This window comes from Tamandua tetradactyla, chromosome 2, assembly GCF_023851605.1.
Source record: "Tamandua tetradactyla isolate mTamTet1 chromosome 2, mTamTet1.pri, whole genome shotgun sequence".
Taxonomy (NCBI): Eukaryota; Metazoa; Chordata; class Mammalia; order Pilosa; family Myrmecophagidae; genus Tamandua; species Tamandua tetradactyla.
In genome coordinates this window covers 205,468,138-205,488,047 of record NC_135328.1, presented here as the reverse complement: position 1 = coordinate 205,488,047, position 19,910 = coordinate 205,468,138, and the positions used below count along the sequence as shown (strand labels likewise).

The 19,910-nt window shown below is 35.4% G+C and overlaps 1 protein-coding gene across 18 annotated transcripts in view; it reads right to left on the bottom strand.

Annotated features, from left to right (window-relative positions):
• The window catches only part of EIF4G3 (eukaryotic translation initiation factor 4 gamma 3), a 373,254-nt gene that overhangs the window by 46,943 nt on the left and 306,401 nt on the right, over positions 1 to 19,910 (bottom strand). For 9 of the 18 annotated variants that reach the window (XM_077150955.1, XM_077150956.1, XM_077150973.1 and 6 more), the window contains 9 exons: positions 19,167 to 19,313; positions 18,514 to 18,750; positions 17,333 to 17,437; positions 15,834 to 15,966; positions 13,052 to 13,146; positions 4,673 to 4,766; positions 3,549 to 3,666; positions 1,970 to 2,190; positions 883 to 1,001 (listed from right to left, as the gene is read on the bottom strand). In XM_077150955.1, coding sequence (XP_077007070.1) covers positions 883 to 1,001; positions 1,970 to 2,190; positions 3,549 to 3,666; positions 4,673 to 4,766; positions 13,052 to 13,146; positions 15,834 to 15,966; positions 17,333 to 17,437; positions 18,514 to 18,750; positions 19,167 to 19,313 — 1,269 coding nt within the window. The remainder of the gene's footprint in view (positions 1 to 882; positions 1,002 to 1,969; positions 2,191 to 3,548; positions 3,667 to 4,672; positions 4,767 to 13,051; positions 13,147 to 15,833; positions 15,967 to 17,332; positions 17,438 to 18,513; positions 18,751 to 19,166; positions 19,314 to 19,910) is intronic. The other 9 variants (XM_077150957.1, XM_077150963.1, XM_077150964.1 and 6 more) reach the window with 3 other exon arrangements.

Sequence of the window (19,910 nt, the reverse complement as noted above, 5' to 3'; positions counted from 1 at the left end):
TTATTCCTTCTAGGTTCTAATGTTCTAGGGCAGCTAGAAGGAAAAATCTGAGATGATGGTATCATACCCCATGACAAACTCTGGGATCTGTCCTGTAACTACTTGTTGAAGAGGGGTTTGAAAACTATTGCTTTTTTCTTTCTTTGCTTTGTATATAATGTTACATTATACAATTTAAAAAGTTAAAAAAACATAAGAAATCAGGTAATGACTAGATTGTCAAGAAAGAAGTAATCTTGAAAGAACTTTTCATAATATAATGTCAAAGCAAAAGTGGTTAATTTGGTTGACAGAAATACTTTTAACAGATAAACCTTTCCTGGCCCCAGGTACTAAAGTAGGTCCTATAACATGCTCTCTCTTAAGACCTTCCTGGTCTCCTAGTAAGTAGCAGTTACAACTACAATTTAAGTAACTATTTGTGGAGTTATCTATTTATGGTCTGTCTCTGTCACCAGACTGTAGCTCAAGGTCTTAAGCCAATAAATTTCTATTGTTTAAGCCAACCCACTGTATAGCACTGTTTAGCAATTGGAAACTAAGACATCAGTCACACTTCAAGGTTAGTAAGAGAATGACAATGGAATTACTATGAAGATCATAACAGGTATGTATGTGTATGTGTGTATATATATATTTTTATCATATGAAGATTATAACCGGTATATTATGCATGTATGTATGTGTGTGTGTGTGTATATATATATATATATATTTTTAAAGGGTATTTGGCTGAAATATATCCAGTTAACCAAATTGAAATGGGTAGGGCTTGTATTACTTCATCTAAGTCCTATCAGTTCATAATGACAACCAAGTCTTTCTGTATCATTGCTGGTACTTTCTTCTTTTTTTTTTTCTTTAAAAAAAAATCTCATTTACCTTAAAATCATTAATGTGTAGGAATTCATCAATGATAGATTTGGACTTCCTTTCCATCTCCTCTTCTGACAAGGCAGGCTTGTCAGAGGCTAAAGTTGCAGGAACTTCTGGTTTTGCTACTAGTGAGGTTAAAAAATGAGAAAGAAAAATTAATAATTACTGTTAATATGATGGGATTATGGTATGTATTGTTATACTATTTGTACACTAAAAGCATTAAAATAGATAGATGTTTGACAAAGCAAGACACCTAAAAGCAGAATATAGAAACTTCTATCTTCGAATAGATATGTACCAAGAATCTTCACAATCTGACAATTAAAAAAAATTGGGGGCTATGAGTAAATTTTATAATCACGTGTTTCACATATGTATACTCAGAGGAACTATTCAGACAATGTTCTAAAAACTACCTCATGCATTAACCTTTCCATGTTTCAGTTTCCTCGTGTGTTATGAATATTAATACATATAAATACTTAGAATAGAACCTGGTAAATAAAAAGTTTTCAAAAGGTTTTAGATGTTGTGATGATGATAACAGCCATGAAAATTAGGTTAAAGATATTTTTCAGCATCTTTCAAATCATAATCATGGAATATCAGAACGTTTATATAGCTTTCAAAAATTATTTTACTATTCAAACTGTTTCTCCTAACTGCATGCAAAACACATGCAAAACCCACAGAGATTACCAAGGAAAGTAAAGTCAACAAAAGACAACCTGATAGCTTTCTTTGGTTTGCCTTGTAGTAGCTTAATAATGTGAGGATTTTCATATAGTTGAAAGGTTCTACAAAGCATATGTGCTCTATGACCAATGTACAGTGGAGTATTATTGAGGGGACCTGTAGGAAATTCAGATTACTTTATATACAGCAAGAGGACCACATTACTCTAACATTTAGTATAGAAGGGGGAATTTTACAAATTGTTGAAGACTTGGGGAATGAGGGCTAAGCTACAAAAGTGAAGTGCTCTTTTACTTTTAAGGAACTGGTATGTGTGTTGCTAACATGTATAGATTCTGAAATCTACTCAAAGTTCCAAATCTTCATCTATATCTGTTCATATTAAGTCTCTCACCTGACTCCCTTGTTTTGTTTCGGTCTGCCTCAGTTGTGTTTCTCTCTACATCCATGCCTCCTGTTAGCTGTTTCACAGTCTCAAGCATCTCTCTTCGTTGTTCTTCTTGAGACTGATTATCTAACAGGTCTTTACTACTGCTGCCCCTCATGAAAGTGTTTGGACGAGCTGTTGCAGATGGAAGGGGCTTGTCATTCTTCTCCCTGCCCATGCTTCCACGACTTAAAAGACAAAACAATACTTTCAAAAGAAAGACCATCCCATCCCCTAAGTATTCAAATTACAAAATAATACTAACAATCTCTAAAAGCAGAGTAATTTTCCATAGATAATTTTGGGTGTTTAAGTCACCAATTATATTTCAAAGTATAATTATCCATCCATATATATATATATTCATACACACATACATATAAACACACATATATATGTGAAATCAGAGTGCTTCAAAAGGAGTATTTAAGATACATCTGAACTTTTTTCTTAAATGGTAAAAGAGATACTGGTAAAACTTTAAAAATATTTAAATTTAAATATTTAAATGGTAATTCCCTATTTTAGTTAAAAAAATATTTTGAAAGATATTTTAAGAATAAAGAAGACAGTGATGAAAGTATGAGCTAAATGAATGAAAGGCAAGCAGAATACCAAAGGAATATGGTATAGGAATGATACTGTAATACTTCATTCAGAAACTTCAAATATATGGGAAATATTTGAGAACCAGGTAGAGTCATATACTTTACTCTTCAGATCTTATTAACTCTTCTTTTAGACAATTCTAACTAGCAAGGCAAACCAGTTCTCTGGCCCATGGAAATGGAGCAGCAAATTAAAAGGGAGAGAAGGGGAGGGACTTAGAGGCAGCACAATGGTCTAACCAGTATGAAAACACATGCACAAAAACTCAATGGGCTTAAAGAAAGTAGTTATATCAAAAATTTACTCTCCATCACTGCTCTACAGGTTCTCATTCATTAGCAGTAAAAGTCAGCACAATGCTTGACTGTATCAATCCCACAAAAACCAAAGTAGGAAGACTGTAGAATACAGACAGTAATAAAAACTAAAAGATAATCTCAAATCTAACTTGAGTAGTGTGACAGAGAAGTGTGTGGCTGAGTTGTCGTGTCCTTTAATTCACATGCTTGAGATTGCTAGGTTATTCTAGAGCACCCTAGGGCACTAGTTCGGAGAGCCCTGTACATTCTTCCAGGGCTCTCTGAGTGGGCCCGGCTTTCTTAAGGAGAAAGCCATTAGACAAATTTATCAAATATTTGCCAGTTAACCTGCCCTTCCCTTCCACTTCTTCCACCCCATCCCAAATCTACCACTCAATTAAGTTACTAACTTGGAAATAACAGAATGTGAAGGATAAAGAAGAAAAAGCAAAAGGTAATCAACCTTCATAAGTAGAGAGGAAATAACTGAAGGAATATGACCACTAATGATTTCCATCCCCAGGATTATCATTACCATCTGTGAGGACATAGGTACGTAAGAACACAAAAGACAAAGAGAAAGACACACACTGACAAACAGGAGAGCCTTGAGTAAACATGGAGAGCAGGTGTCTCACCTGGTTAAGGTTCTTCGGGAATCATACTCCAAAGGTGTGGCTACTGTGGAACCTGAGGGTGCTGGAGGTTGCAGAGCAGAGAATCTATTTAAACTGGAAGCACTTGACCTTAAGGCATCTACAGGTTTTGAAGATTTAGAAAAAATTACAAATCACATGGCTAAAAGGAAGATTCCAATTCACCTGTCTCTCTGGGATAGGGTCCGAGAATGGCAGGTCTAACAATCTCCCAGGTGATGCCAATCAGCTGGACAACAGCCCACACTTTGAGAAGTGAGGTATTAGAAGGAATGTATATAAAACCTTCATTCATTTATCCTGGGTAGGGCATGGGGGTGGGAGTGAAAAATGGGAATTGGGGAGTAGGGAGGCAAGAAAAGATAAACAAACAAAAAATTGCACTAAAAAAAAAGCTAACTAACATAAATACTATGACTACATTTATGTAAAAGTATGCGTAGGGATAAATAAATAATTAAATTAAAAAAAATTTAAACAGCAGGGCAGGCTATGGTGGCTCAGCAGGCAGAGTTCTTGCCTGCCATGCCGGAAATCCGGGTTGGGTTCAATTTCTTGCTTGCCCATGCAAAAAAAAAAATTTTTTAAACAACAAAAAAAAAATGGGAAAAATTACTTAGTGGAAGAGAGACATGGCAAGGAAGTTCAAAGACCACTGAAGATTTTCTTCTTTCCATTGTGTTCTTTCAGCTAAAGACATATCAAAACATTTTCAGCCCTAAAGTCTTATCTTTCTTAAAATCTGACTTTTGATACAGATTTTGAAAAATGTTTAATCTATTATTTTACAACTCCCTGAAAATAAATACTTCTCCATATTAATATTTTTTCTCATTTCTCTAATTACACTGAATTTATTAACAACAAAAAAAGAACCTATAAGATTAAACTAAAAAAAGTATTTTAATATTTAAAGTATTTAAGGATCCTTCTTGAGGAAGAAACCTGCATGTGATTTTTTTACTTGTGTTAGAGAAGGGTAAGAACACCAATAAACTTATGGCTCCTTTTCACAAATTATTATTAAATGACTAGGAAATCACCTTGTAAGGTGAATACTAAAAGAACAACATCCAAATTACCAAGAATGGAAACTCCATACTTACCAGCCTCACTTGTCTTTGCCCCACCACTGCTGCCTTTTCCCCAGCTTCCCAGCTGTGCTTTAGGTACAAGCTGAATTTTCTCATCAATTGTGGGCTATAACATAAGTGATCACAAGTCAATTATAGGAAATGTTCTTTTAAAAAGTTTATCTTTCTTCTTTTCAATGCAGCAGAACCAAATTTAGCAACAAAATTTTGCCTGGAATGTCAGGTTAAAACTGTTCTTATTAAAGTGGGATTCTTGTGGCCTCTAAAGCAGTTTCTTGGAATCTAGCTTCCACAAAACAGTTTGAAAGCATGGAGAATGCATTCAGATCCTTCTATTTAAGATGGTGTGTCAGTATGCCAAACAGTAAGTTTAAATAAGCTCTCTTGTACAATAATGCCCAGTGATCAAAAAAAAAGAAAGCTTACACAAATACTAGGAAATGAACTCCTTAACCTCTTCATGTAAATTGTCAGCAATTAAGCAGGCAGAAAACAGCCAAAAGATGCAAAAATTTCACATTTTGGCAAAACCTAATATAGTGGGCAGTAGAATAGGAGGATTCAATATACTAAATGAAGAATGAGAAGAAAGAGAATGGAATGTTAGCCATCAAAGTGCAGAGAGTTAAGGTTACCATTATTTCTTGGCTTTAACCCCGTTTTAGTTTCCTTGGCTGCATAATGCATGCAATGGTTTGGCTTAAACAATGGGAATTTATTTGCTCACGGTTTTAAAGCTGAAAGAAAGCCTCAACCAAGGCATCAACAATGGTGGAGTTAAACCGAGAAGGTAGGGTTTAACAAATGAACATGAATGCTGAATCATTATATTGGTATTTCTTTTAGTCTCTAGTATCTTAAAGCAGCTAGTAGGCATCATCAAGGTGATGTTTTATCCCCGAATACTGTAGTGTTCCGAGGCTGGCTTGGGCCTTAGTTTGTCACATGGTAATGCACATGGTGTCCTCCTCCCTGTTCTCTTTCAGGGTTCATTTATTTCAGCTTCTAGCTTCCTATGACTTTTTCTCTGTCCAAATTTCTTTCTGCTTATTAAGGACTCCAATAATAGGATTAAGACCCATCCAGAATGGGCTAGGCTATACCCTAACTGAAGTACAACCTTATCAAAAGGTCCTGCTTATAATGGGTTCACACCCACAGAAATGGATTAGATTTAAGAACATGTTTTTCTGGGGTACAGTCATTTCAAACCATCACATTCCCCTAAGATACTTTTTTTTACAAGTGAATAAAATTGCACATTTAATGCATATCATCATCAAACATATCTCTCTGTAACAAAGATTTCTATGTTGTATATATTTTTTAAAGCATAACTATTCTGGTAAGAATCTTTAGAAATTTAAGCAACTATTTCAGTATTTAAAATTTTAACATGGTAAATATATACAACATAAAATTTGCTATTTTAATCATTTTTAGGTAATCAATTCAGTGGCATTAATTACTTTTATAATCAACACTATCTATATCCAAAATGTTTCATTACCCCAAACAGAAACGCTTTACCCATTAAGCAATAATTTCCCATTTTCCCCTCTCTCCAGTCCCTGGTAACCTCAAATCTTATTTCTGTCTCTATGAATTTGCCTATTCTAGATATTTCTTATGAATGGAATCATACAGTATTTGCCCTTTTGTGTCTGGCCTATTCAGTAATAAAATACTGTCAAGGTTCACCCATGTTATATCAGCACTTCATTTCTTTTTTACAGCTAAATAATATTTCACAGAATGGATATGCCATATTTTGTTTATCCATTCCCTGACACTTGGGTTGCTTCTACCTTTTGAATACTGTGAATAATGCTTTTGGTGGCAGAAGAAGCTATTGCCAAATCTAAAGTCATGCAGATTTACCACCTATAGTTTTCTTCTAGGAGTTTTATAGGTTTAGTGCCTATATTTATGTTTTTGATCCATTTTGCATTAATTTTTTTATATGGCAAGAGGTCCAACTTCACTCTTCTCCAAGACCGTTTGTTGAAGAGAGTATTCTTTCCCATCCAATGAACAGACTTATCACCCTTGTTAAAAGTCAACTGGCCATACATATATAGATATATTTCTGGATTTCTAATTCTATTCCAGTGGTCTATATATTTATTTTTATGCCAGTACCAAACTGTTTTGATCACTGTAGCTTTGTAGTAAGTTTTGGATTGGGAAATGTAAATATCCAACTTCGTTCTTTATTAAATTTGTTGTGGCTATTGTAGGCCCGTTTCAATTCCACATGAACGTGAGGATCAATTTTTCCATTTCTGTATACATTTTGATAGCTGACAACACACTGCCTTGCTATGTAACCTGCACTCACACTTACCTCTCACATTTCACAATGAACTTGTTTAATGGTTCTGAACTTTTTCAAAGATACTTATGTGGAGTATTCTAACTCTCAATTATATAATGGAATTCCTGCTCTGAGACATAAACAACTAGAAGCATGTACCAACATCTTGGTGGAGCACATCATCCTGACTAATTATGTCATCAAGAGAGATTCAGAGAGGGAATGTTTTATTCTAAGCAACACAATGCTCTAACAAAACAACGAAGATGCAAATGATACAGCCTACTCCTCTTTAATTTTCTTAAATGCTTTTCTTTTTGTCAGTTTTCTTCTTTCATTCGATGTTTTCATGTTAGCTTTAGATTACCTTTTGATGTTCTTATTCTACTGGCAGGTTACCAATTTTTAGAACTATGCAAAGTTTGTTACAAATAAGGCTTAAACTAGAGTTGCAAATGATTTAAAAATCCACTGGGCTGTAGAGTTTTCACTTTATAAAATTCAATTCAACTTTTTCTATATTCTCCAAAGTTTTTCACGCTAATCAAAGCCATCAAATTCTGTTGCTAAAAACATCTGCAAGGTGAAAATTCTTTTCTCTTACTGTCTAGATTTTTCAAGAGAGAGTAAAGTAGAATATATGAAATGTTTATCAAAGAATGATTTATAGTAGGTCCCCTGTGATTTCCACTAGGCCTTAGATATGGTAAGCAATTAATTTCTCTCATGGTTAGATCAAAGCAGGTAACTGCCTCTATTCCAAAGTTAAAGCTGAGTAAGGCTTCTGAAATATCTTTATCATCTCTCTTATGTTAAGCATCTCCTAATTCTAAGATGCCACTTCCTCTTAGTTAACCTTCGTAGAAATAAAAAGGACTAATGCTAAGACAAGTATGTAGAATACACTAATCATTACTGACCTGGAAAAGAGCATCTACATTAAAAAACCATCCACCCCATGAAACATGCAATATGGCTATTTTATATGAGTTAAAAGTAATTTTGAAACTCAGGCTTTGGGACTGTGATATATTGTCATTTCTTTTAAAAAACGTTTTGTTTCAAAATAAGTTCAAACTTAGAGGGTAGCTGCAAAAAAAATACAAAATCCACATATAAAACTCAAACATACTGTTCAAATCAAATACACAAATCCACCAACTTTTAACATTTTGCCACATTTGCTGTCTCATTCTATCCATCCATCTGGCTATCCATCCACCCATTTTCTAAACATTTGAGAGTATGCTGTATACATTACACTCTTGGAACACCAGAAAATTATATGTATGTTTCCTAACAAGGATAATAACTTATTGTGCGGGTCTGAATCTGTGGTGGACCCCAGAAAAGCCATGCCCTTTGATCCTCATTCAATATTGCTGGGTGGGAGCATTATGATTGGATGATTTCCATGGAGGTGTGTCTCCACCCACTGAAGGTAGAGTTGCCAGCTGGAGTTTTTTAAAAGAGGAAACATTTTGGAGAGAGTCCCTTTTGGTAGAGCCATGTGAAAGCCAGCAGACACTGCCATGTTCGCCATGTGCCCTTCCAGCTGAGAGAGAAACGTTGAATGTCGTTGGCCTTCTTGAACCAAGGTATCTTTCCCCGGATGCCTTAAATTGGACATTTCTATAGACTTGTTTTAATTGGGACGTTTTCTCAGCCTTAGAACTGTAAACTAGCAACTCATTAAATTCCCCTTTTTAAAAGCCATTCTGTTTCTGGTATATTGCATTCTGGCAGCTAGCAAACTAGAACCCTTATGTAAGCACTTTAAGTATAGTAATCAAGTTAAAGAATTTTAATATTGATGTCTATCTTACACTTTCATATATCCAATAATATTCTTCTGGATATTTTCCCTCCATTATTAGATCCAGCCCAGGATCATATATTGCATTTAACTGTTACTGTGTCTTTTGTATGTGTGTGTGTGTGTGTGTGTGCGCATGTGTGTGAAAAAAGCATTTATGGCAAACATATCTCAGAAAAACATGCCTGTTAATTTTTCAAAAGGATGTTAGTGAGCAAAAACTGTGACGAGGAAGCAAAGTTACTGAGATATGAAGTAATATTATAGCTATCTCTTTAATTATAACCCTGGTTATCTTGAAAAATATGTAAACCTCTGAGTTTATGATATGTTCACCTTTTATGTTTTATTTTTTTCAATAGTACATCTTTAGTGCCCTTTCTTAAAAAGGCTACATAGGTTCAGTTTAACACTGAATTTTCTCAATGCGCAAAAATCTAACTCTATTTTTTTAACTGAATAAAGGGAACACAAATATGGCACCATTTCAATAATCAATTGCCAAGAAAAATGGCAACAGTACAAAGATCTAGGCAAATCTAAAACATAGCAGATTTGTAATCAGAACACCATGTAATGATTTGTTTTCAGGACACCATGTAATGATTTGCTTTCAGGAAGAATAAAATGCTTAATAATGGGTAAAAAAAAAAAAAAACAACAAAATACCACATTATATTGTATGCTAAGTTAGGTAGCATTTATTTATCTTACAAATTCTTTCCTAACTACTTGCTTTTGAATAACTAAATTCAAGAGTAATTTTAAATTAAATGTCCATTCAACAGAACTAATAGGAACAAACATATTTATGAAAATTTATATTCCAGAATACCAGAGTGAACAGGAGACATCAGTCAAAGGAAAGTTCTATTTCTTTTCATCATCTGTGTGATCAGGTTACAAAGGGACATGCTTTTCTCCTTACTTTTCCTAAACCACTGCTTCCTGCCTCTTCAGAAACCCAATTCTCTTTTTTGGAGTCTTTAGGAGATACCCTGGAGAATTTTCTAATTTTTTTTTTTTTTTTGCATGGTCAGGCACTGGAAATCAAGCCCAGGTCTCCCGTATGGCAAGCGAGAATTGTATCTGCTGAGCCACCATTGCACCACCTGATTTCTTTTTGATGTTTGGAAGTTTGGCACACACAAATTGAAACTGCTCCTGCATATTTATTTGTGGCTTTCTGAGATGAAAGTGACATGGAATTAGTGGCAGAGGTGGAGGAACCAAGCACCTTCCTGGGATATCAAGAAGCCACCATTTTGGGGTAGGTGCCTGGGATAATACCTGCTTTAGTCTGCACCATATTCAGACTGGAACAACAAACTGATTTTCCAGCTGATGATATTTCACCATCAAGGACCCTGTCATTGTCTCTGGCTATGGGAACATATATATATATATATATCTTAAAATTTCCCATTTGAACCACTCCAAATATACAATTCAGTGGCATTAATCACACAATGTTGTGAGTGTGAGGGTGAACTCTCTTCATACTGCCACCTATTTATTATCAGAACTTTTCCATCATTCCAACCATAAACACTACACACATATGGATTAACTCCACATTCCCCCTCCCCCCTGACCCTGGTAAACTGTACTCTACGAATCTGCATATTCTAGTTATTTCATATAAGTGCAATCATATAATATCTGTTCCTTTGTGTCTAACTTATTTCACTCAACATGATGTCTTCAAGGTTCATTCATGTTGTAGCATGTTGTTCTAGTTTGCTAGCTATTGGAATGCAACACACCAGAGACGGGATTGGCTTTTAATAAAAGAGGATTTATTTTGTTAGTTCTTCAGAGGAAAGGAAGCTAACTTTCAACTGAGATTCTTGCTTACATGGGAAGGCACAAGGTGATCTCTGCTGGCCTTCTCTCCAGGCCTCTAGGTTCCAACAACCTTCCCCGGGGTGACTTCTTTCCGCATCTCCAAAGGCCTGGGCTGAGCTGTGAGTGCTGAGATGAGGTATGCTGAGCTGCTTGGGCTGTGCTATGTTGAGTCTCTCATTTAAGCACCAGCCAATTAAATCAAACCTCATTCACTGCAGCAGGCACGCCTCCTATCCGACTGCAGATGTAATGAGCAACAGATGAGGTTCATGTACCATTGGCTCATGTCCATAGCAACAGAACTAGGCACCTTCACCTGGCCAAGTTGACAACTGAATCTAAGTGCCACACATGTGTATATCACATTTCGTTTATTTCTATTGATGGACACATAGGTAGTTTCTGTTTTTTAGCTATTGTGAATAACGCTTCTACAAATATCTGTTTGAATCCCTCTTTTCAATTCTTTTGGCATATAGATATTTAGAAGTGAAATGGTTGGGTTACATAGTAGTTCTATGCTTATATTTCTGAGGAACAGTCAAACTGTTTTCCTCAGCAGCTGCACCATTTTACTTTCCTACCCAACAATGTACTAAGGTTCCTACTTCTCCAAACCCTCACAGCAATTGCTATTTTCTCTCTCTTTTTTTAATAACGGCCATTCTAGTGGGGTTGAAATGTTTTTTATTTGCATTTTTCTAATGGTTAATATTTGAGCATCTTTTCATGTACTTCTTGGCTACTTGTATGTTTTCTATGAAAATATGTCTATCTAGGGTTCCTAGCCCATTTTAAAATTGGGTTGTCTTTTTGTTGTGTTGTAGTTCTTTATACATTTTGTATTTTAAACACTTATAATTATATGGTTTCCAAATATTTTCTTCCATTCTGGCAGTAATTTCACTTTCTTGATAATGTCCTTTGATGTACAAAATTTTTTAATTTTAGAGCAGTGCAACAGAGGCTCTGTGGCAGAATTCTCACCTGCCATGCCAGAGACCCAGGTTTGAGTGCCAGAACCTGCCTATGCCAAAAAAAAGTTTTTAATTTTAATGAGGTTCAATTTATTTTTTTCTGTTGTTGTTTGTACTTTAGTACACTGTAAGATCTAAGAATCCACTGCATAATACAAGATCCTGAAGATATTTCCCTATATTTTCTTCTAAGAGTTTTATAGCTATAGCTCTTATATTTAGATTGCTGATCCATTTTGAGTTATCCTTGTATGGTGTGAGGCCGGGGTCCACTTTCATTCTTTTGCATATGGATAAGCACATTTGTTTTCCCAGCACCATTTGGTGAAGGGACGATTATTTCTCCACTGAGTGGACTCGACACTTGTAAAAATCACTTGGCCACAGATGTGTGAACTTATTTCTGCGTGCTCAATTTTATCCCATTGGTCGAGATGTTTGTCCTTGTTGTAAGTACCACAATGTTTCGATTATTGTAGCTCTGTAGTAACTTTTGAAATCGCGAACTCTGAGACCTTCAACCTATTCTTTTTCAAGATGGTTTTTGTATTTGGGGTTCCTTGTCCTTCCACATAAATTCGATGATTAGCTTTTCCATTTCTGTGAAGAAGGCTATTGGACTTTTGATTGGGATTGTGTTACGCCTTTAAATTGCTTCCAGTAGTTTTGACATTTTAACGAAATTAAGTCTTTTGATCCATGAGTAAGAATATCTTTCCATTTATTTAGGTCTTCTTTAATTTCTTTCAGTAATGATTTGTAGTTTTCTGTATACAAATCCTTCACATCCTTGGCTAAATTTAATTCTAGATATTTGATAATTTTATTTGTTACTGTATTCGTTTTTTTCCAAATTGTTCCTTGTCAGTATATAAAACACCACTGATTTTGTGTATTGATCTTTACCCTACCCCACTACTTGGCTGAATTCATTTATTAGCTCTAATAGGTTTCTTATAGATTCTTTGGGATTTTCTCTATATAGGATCATGTCATCTGTTACAGAGATAACTTTACTACTCCTTTCCAATTTGGATGGCTTTTATTTATTTATTTATTTAGTCTAATTGTCTGGCTAGAACTTCTAGTAAATGTTGAATAGGTATGGTGAAAACAGTCATCCTTGTCTTATTCCTGAACTTAGGGGAAAAGCTTTCAGTCTTTTGTTACGGAGTTTATTAGCTGTGGGTTCTTCATATGTGCCCTTTATCAAGTTGAGGAAGTTCTCTCTTATTCTTAGTTTTCTGTGTGTTTCTTCAAGACAGGATGCTGTATTTATAAAATGGATTTTCTGCATCAACTGAGATTTTCCTTACAATTCTATTAATGTGGTTTATAACACTGATTTCGTTATGTTCAACCACCTTGCATTCCTTAAACAAATCTTCTTGATCTTAGGTTGCTCTAAATAGTTTTTAAAACGCCACACTCACCTTAGTGATTTTCAGGAATTTTGAGGGGTCCAGTACCCGACTGTTCTTGGCCCCTTGCACAGTGTTCCACCCCCCTTCATCCACTCTCTGTACACCTGCAGCGAGAATAGAGTGAGCCACAGTCTTGCATCGTCTCAAGTCAGTTTGGCACTGAATGAGTGAGCAATATTTTCAACTCAGTCGCTCTATTCAAAACCAAGGAAAAAGACAAAAAAAGCATTAAAGTATCCCTGACAGATTCATGAATACCCACAGCTTGAGAACATCAAGCAGAAGCACTCTGCTTACACTGGATCTCCCGTGAAACATTACTGACCTATAAGGAATCAACTGACACAAATGAATATAAGATTTAGTGCTAGGCATGACGGGGCCAAATTTAGTATTTCTAGAGTTATTACTAGAAAACTGGTATTAAAGTCAGATGGAAACTATTTATTCCAAAGTTTATTTCATTTAATGGTATCAAATTGGCATAATATGTTTCAATCTTCCCCCAATGCCTATTTTTCCAACGTTTCAGTTGCTCAGGGTAAAAACTCTGACTCCTCTTTCTCTCACATTTCCCACCCAATTTGTTGGTAAATCTTGTCCAAATCTGACAATATACTCAGAATCTGGCCCCCTCTAACCACCACCAGTTTAAGTTAGGTCACTAGCATCACTTTCTTGGATTACTATAAAAACTTCTTTATTGGTCTCCCTGCTCAAGACTAATCTATTCTCAACATAGCAGCCAGTATGATTCTAGTAAATTCAGATTATGTCAATTCTCTGCTCAAAACACTTCTGACATCTGTCTCACTCAGAGATTCCATACTAATGGTCTACCAAGCTCTAAGTACTCTCATGTTATTCATGCTCAGATACCATCTTCTACCACTCCCCCTCATGCCCTTAGCTCCAGCCACACAGTCTTCCTTAATATTCCTTGGAAATGCTGCTTAAGGGTCTCTGCAATTACTATTTCCTTTGTCTAAAAGCCTCTTTCCCCAGATATCCATATGGTTTACTCTCTAATTTGCTTTAGGTTTTGGCTTAAAGAGATTTCCTAACCTCACTTATATAAAATTGCAAACCCTACCCACCTTGCTTTAATTTTCTCTAATAACACCTCTAGCTGAAAAAAATTTTACCCCCACAGTAAAATTAAGTTACATAAGGAAAGGGACCTTGTTTCTATTGTTAAGTAATAGCCATTCAATAAATTTTTTCTGAATGAATGAATGAAAGATCACCAAACTAATCTCACCTTTTCTAATCTTTATATATATACCCATTTTAATTTTCTCCATGTTCTACAGTATTATTATTAATCATGAACAGACTTGTTCCTTATTTCTACGATGCACATATGCTAGTTCTACTTTCTCTTCATTTGTTCTTTAATCCTATCACTTTTCCAAGAGTTCTTTTCTTCCTTTAGTCATTTGTGGACATCCTCCACAGATTAGCTTTTTCTTTCCTTTCTCAATCAATTCAACAATAAAAAAAAATCATTACCTGAAAGGCATTGTACTAGGTACTAGGTTAAGGAGGGTAAGTGTGGTGTCCCATGAAACCAAAAGTATATTTCCTTCCTTAGAGGATTTAATTCTCATAACATCTTCACATGAGCCCTTTTGAGTCTGTAATAAATAACAGCTAATGGCTATTGAGTATTTACTATGTATCAGATGCCATGTCGAATACTTTACATATATTACCTAATTTTATCCTCACACAAATTCTAAGTATTATCTATTACTAGTTCTATTTTATAGATTAAGTGAACTTTGTAAGGTCATACAGCTAGGAAGCGGGAAAGCTGAAAGTCAAACTCAGACAGTTTGGCACCAGAGTCTATTCAACCAACCACTATACTATATGGCCCAGTTAATAAAATTTCCATTGAATACCAGTCAATGGAATTTCTATTTTTTCATGTGTAAACTAATGCCTTTTATTTCATTCTCATAGTCCATCTGTTTCTTCCTTTCTATTTTTATTGCTACCTTACATATTGGATTTCAACAACATTGATTGCTATGTTCACTGTATCCCTTCAGTTCATCATGTGAAGAGCAACCAGACATTTTATTTATATACCTTGAGCATGATATTACTCCACTGCTCAAAAACTTAAGATGACTTCTTAATGACTGCCAAATGAAGTCAAAGTTCTTAATCTGACCCCAAACTTTGGCCATTCCTTCTAAACACTTAATATTTGCTCCAATTGGGCTTGTTTGTTCCTTTTCACAACGTATTGTGTTTTATTTCAGTTTCATAACTAAAATTCTTCCTCCCTTCCAAATATCAACCATCCTCCAAGACCAGATTCAATTAACCTTCCTTAAAATGTTTTCTTCCAGCTTTATATCACTCTTCTTCTTTGAATTTTAATAATTATTATGGAGAATACTGATAATGTCATCCATTTTGCTTGAGGAATGTTACCTGTATTATTGGTTTCACCTTCCCAGATAAATTGTAAACTTTTAGAAGGAAGGAACAATACCTTCCACTTCTGATATCCTTCACCAATACTGAGTGTACAGAAGATGCTCAATAAAATCTTGTTGATTAATGGCTCTGAAGTAGTCAAAGAATCATGTTTAGTTTCTGCATTCTCTGCTTCTACTGGATGACATGTCTCCATGTGAAACTATTTCACTTACCAATCATGACTCTTTTCTTTGGATTATTCTTTCTGATCCCCATTTCACATGTAAACAGAATTTTTAAATATCTTTCCTCCAAATTCCAAAGTCCCTAAAATCTGGTGGGCTCCACCCCTCACCTGGTCTTCTCTTCTCTTTGGTCATGAGCTGCTGGACCTTCCTTTGTTCCTCTTGTTCTTCTATTTTAGCCTCTTTATGAATCTGTTCAATAGTTTTAGGGCCTTGATCTGCTCTTCTAGACACCCAATTACACTACAAAAGTAGGAAATAAAGTCATTAGCAAGAATGCGACAACTAAAAGTAATTAAAAAAATCTATTTATACTTTTGGTACTATGGTAGTTTCTCATCTATCTTGTAAACAGCACCATGTAATTTGGGGATTAGGGCTAAAGAATTTAATTTTTCTCTATCAACCCTGAACTACTGTATACTGAGCATTCCAAAAGACAATGGATACAAAGAACAGAATAGAAGATAGCCCAAAGGTACTTAATTATTATTTTTTATATCTGAAAGGAGGAGAGAGGAAAGGAATAAGAAAGGATCATGATGCTTTGGCCTTGTTTTTAATCTGGGATATTGTTCCTCAGATCATACCATACTCATAGGAGATCTAAATTGACTAGCATTTTTCTTTTCCCTTATCATGGTTCTGGCACTTGACAGCAACTGCCACACCACTCTTCCCTATGGTAATCTTCTCTACAATAGACAAAACCAGTTATGTCTCATAATTATTCTTCTCCTTTCCCTTCCCAGCTATCATCCCAACTGTATATAAATGCATGTGGTTGAAGTCAGGAGTGGAGAAGTTTTTTCTTTTTATTTACCTTAGCTAGAGGAAAGAAAGGCAAATTGGTTTAAATTGGCATGCAAATTCTGATCAGCTGGTAGTGGCTCTGTTAATTAGAATACTGAGTCTTATTTGGGCTTAGCCAGAAGAAGAACCATCATCCATGCTCTCTGGCCTAGGTACAGTTCAGGGAAGAGGTGTACTCCCTGTGGGATATGGTATACAGATATAGTATACTTTCTGTGGGAGTTAGAAATGAAGAATAAAGAAAAGGTGGTAATGGTAACAAACTACACCAGGTATGAGAGAGGAGGAGGAAAAGAAGCAATAGAAAAAAGGACGGTCTATTGGAGATACAATAAGGAAGAAAACTTAACATCAACACATACGTGCTGGGCACCTAACGTAATTAGTCACTGAATTTTTAAATATCACTGAATGCTTCAAACAAACCTGCAAGGGAAGAAAAATCTCCATTTTAGAGATTAGAAAGGCTCCAGGAGGGTAAATGTATTCATTATGAAGGTGAGGATTTCTGAATGTATAGAGTTAGCTTGCGATGACTAAATTCAGTATGGATGATTTTTAAACTGCAGTTTGGTTCATAATTAAAATAGGGAAAAGAACATGTAGAAGAAGGGGAGGAAATAAGAGAAGAAGGAGATGAAGTTGTCTGCCCCTTACATAGCATTTGCCAATTCAAATTCTCAGAGACCTGAAGTAAAAGCGTTAAATTCTTATCTACGTAAATATTAGAATATCCTTACCCTCACTCCTTAGAAGAGACTGGAGCAGTAGGTTTATATTATTTTTTTCTACTTACCAGCCTTAGGTCTATCACATCCTGTAGCATGAATCGAATCCTAGATGAGGTTTTCCTTTCTTTCACAATTTTTTCCATCTGATTAAAATATTGGTCCATACGTGGCTACAAGAAACAAAATCATTAATATTCCAAGTTAAGGAATTCAAATATAATTTTGCTATGCAGAATTTTTAAATGGCCAAAGAATAAGAATTTATAGCCAAAAGGCAATGTGGTAGAATTTTAAATTAAGCATATGACCACCCAAAATAGTATTACATTTCCTGGGCTTCCTGATAGTTGCCTGTGGTCATTTGACAAATTTGTGACAACAGAATATAAGTGAAAATGTCCTATTGCAGCTACCTGGAACCTTCCTTAAAAGAGAGGTGGCTATGTCCTTTGCCCCTTTACCCCACCTTTTCTGCTGAGAATAATAAAGATAAGGGCTACACCCTAAGGGTGGTGGAACATTAAGTTGAAAGGATCTGGATTCTTCATTTTTTTTTTAGGATCTGGATTCTTGATGATCTCTGATCCACCAGATCAGCCTCAGAAGTCTTAGGTTTGAACTTTGTTTATATGGACAAGAAATAAACTTCAATCCTGTAAAGGCCACTGATATTTGGAGTTTTCTGTTATAGTCAAACATACAATCAGCTGATCCAGATGTTATGGAACACTTCTGACATTATTTTTTTGAAGCATTTCTAAGTTCCCCACCCTTTATGCACCATAATATGTTTGAAATATATTTGTAATGATTTCTTGTAATAGAGATAGCTATGTCATTAACTGGAGTATAAACTTCTTAGGAAAGCTATTGAGCCTTCTTAATTTCTCTATACCGTTGACAGGCCTGGCATGTCATGGCTTTTCTCCCCATATTTCCACTCACAATTCGCAACATATACAAATCATCTTAAAATGGCCATAAAAGAAAAAAAATAACAAGGGAAAAATAATCTAAACAATCTATAAATTGGTTTACATATAATTTGGGACCGTTACTCACCTCTGACTTTAACAGAAATACAATAAGTATTGTGGTCAAATAATGACAATGAGATGACAAAAATAATTAAATAAATAAGCTGCCTAGATTACTGGGGCAAGCAGAATTCATTTGGTGACAATCCTAGTTCTTTTGGAACTCACAAAGAGCCCTGCTAAAAGCTTCTGAGATTTTGGATTTTTACCTTTGCTTTCTCAAAGTCCAGGTCTTTGCCAATGGTAGTGAGTAGGCGACACAGGCACTCCAGGGATTCTTCATCATGGTTCTTAAGCAGCTTCACCACACAGTCGTGCATGATGGCTTCAGTCAGCATTTTGAGTTTAAAGAGTTCCCCAATAAATTTGATATTACCAATGGATCTCCGCCGGGCTTTGTCCTTGGCTTCTTCCAGTTCATCATGAAGCCTTGTCCTCTCCTCTGGCTGTTGTTTCAAGAAGGAATTGTATGATCATGAAAGCTATACTGTACAAGAGGTGCTAAGAACTACACTTAGATTTCATGGTCCTTGCCCTTTCTGGGGAACAGGACTCTGCTTTGAGAATTTGATAGAAATTATGGACTACAAATAATTGCATCATTTCAGATTTTAGAAACCGAGAGACCTGTCTGAAGTCTAGATTCCTAATCCCTGGTATAGAGGGTTGAGATTCTCTAAAATGTTACAGTAACCCTTTCTAAAAGGAATAAAGAATTCTCCTAAACATCAATACAGTATCTCTACACAAAAAAAGGCTACAGACCCCTCTTAGTTGTTTAAATATTTGTAGCTGGCTTCAGGAGATTTCTCCTTGACAACACTTAAGTGCACAAGCTCTGCCTTTCTGTGAAAATACTTACAGCACTGGCAGCCTCGAGTTCTTTCTGCTTCTTCTCAAAGACATCATCATCTGCTTTATCTTTTTCAAACTCTTTCTGGCAACGGTTCAGTAACAGCTTCCGGAAATTCACTGTGTTACCAGGCTTGTCTGCCATGGGTACTTTCAGCTGCATCCAGACAGGAAAATGCAAAAACAGCACAATTACCAAAAGACGTTCAATGATTTTCTCAACAAACTTATTTTCTTTATTGTGCACAATAATGCTGACTGAGCCATATGTAAGCATTCTACAAGAGGTATATAATTTAGTGCCAGGCATTTCATGATTCAACAATCTAAGTCTTAAATTTTACCCAGAAAAAATACACACCCCTTTCATAAAAATGCACTACATTTTTTAGCTGTGCCTCCAGATGACTTTGAAGTGACATTGCAACTATGATTCTGCACTTATCTAAACCATTTAACTCTGTTGGGTTATTTATCACCTTTATTATTATATTTTTTATTACCATTGTAAGTAGTTTAAAGAAACAAGTAGAAATGGCATAAGAAAAAGGCATGGTGATAGGAAAACTGTTCCAGGTGAGATTCTTATTCAAGGAAAAAGGCAGAGGGGAGACATCTGAGGATTTTTGAGATACCTTTTCCTCAAGGAAATGTCATAATGCCTTAATGCTAGTAATTATCTTGACAATCAATATACTGTGACTACTGATTATTTTCTTGTGTTCCAAAAGCAAATACTAGTTTTCCAAAAGTT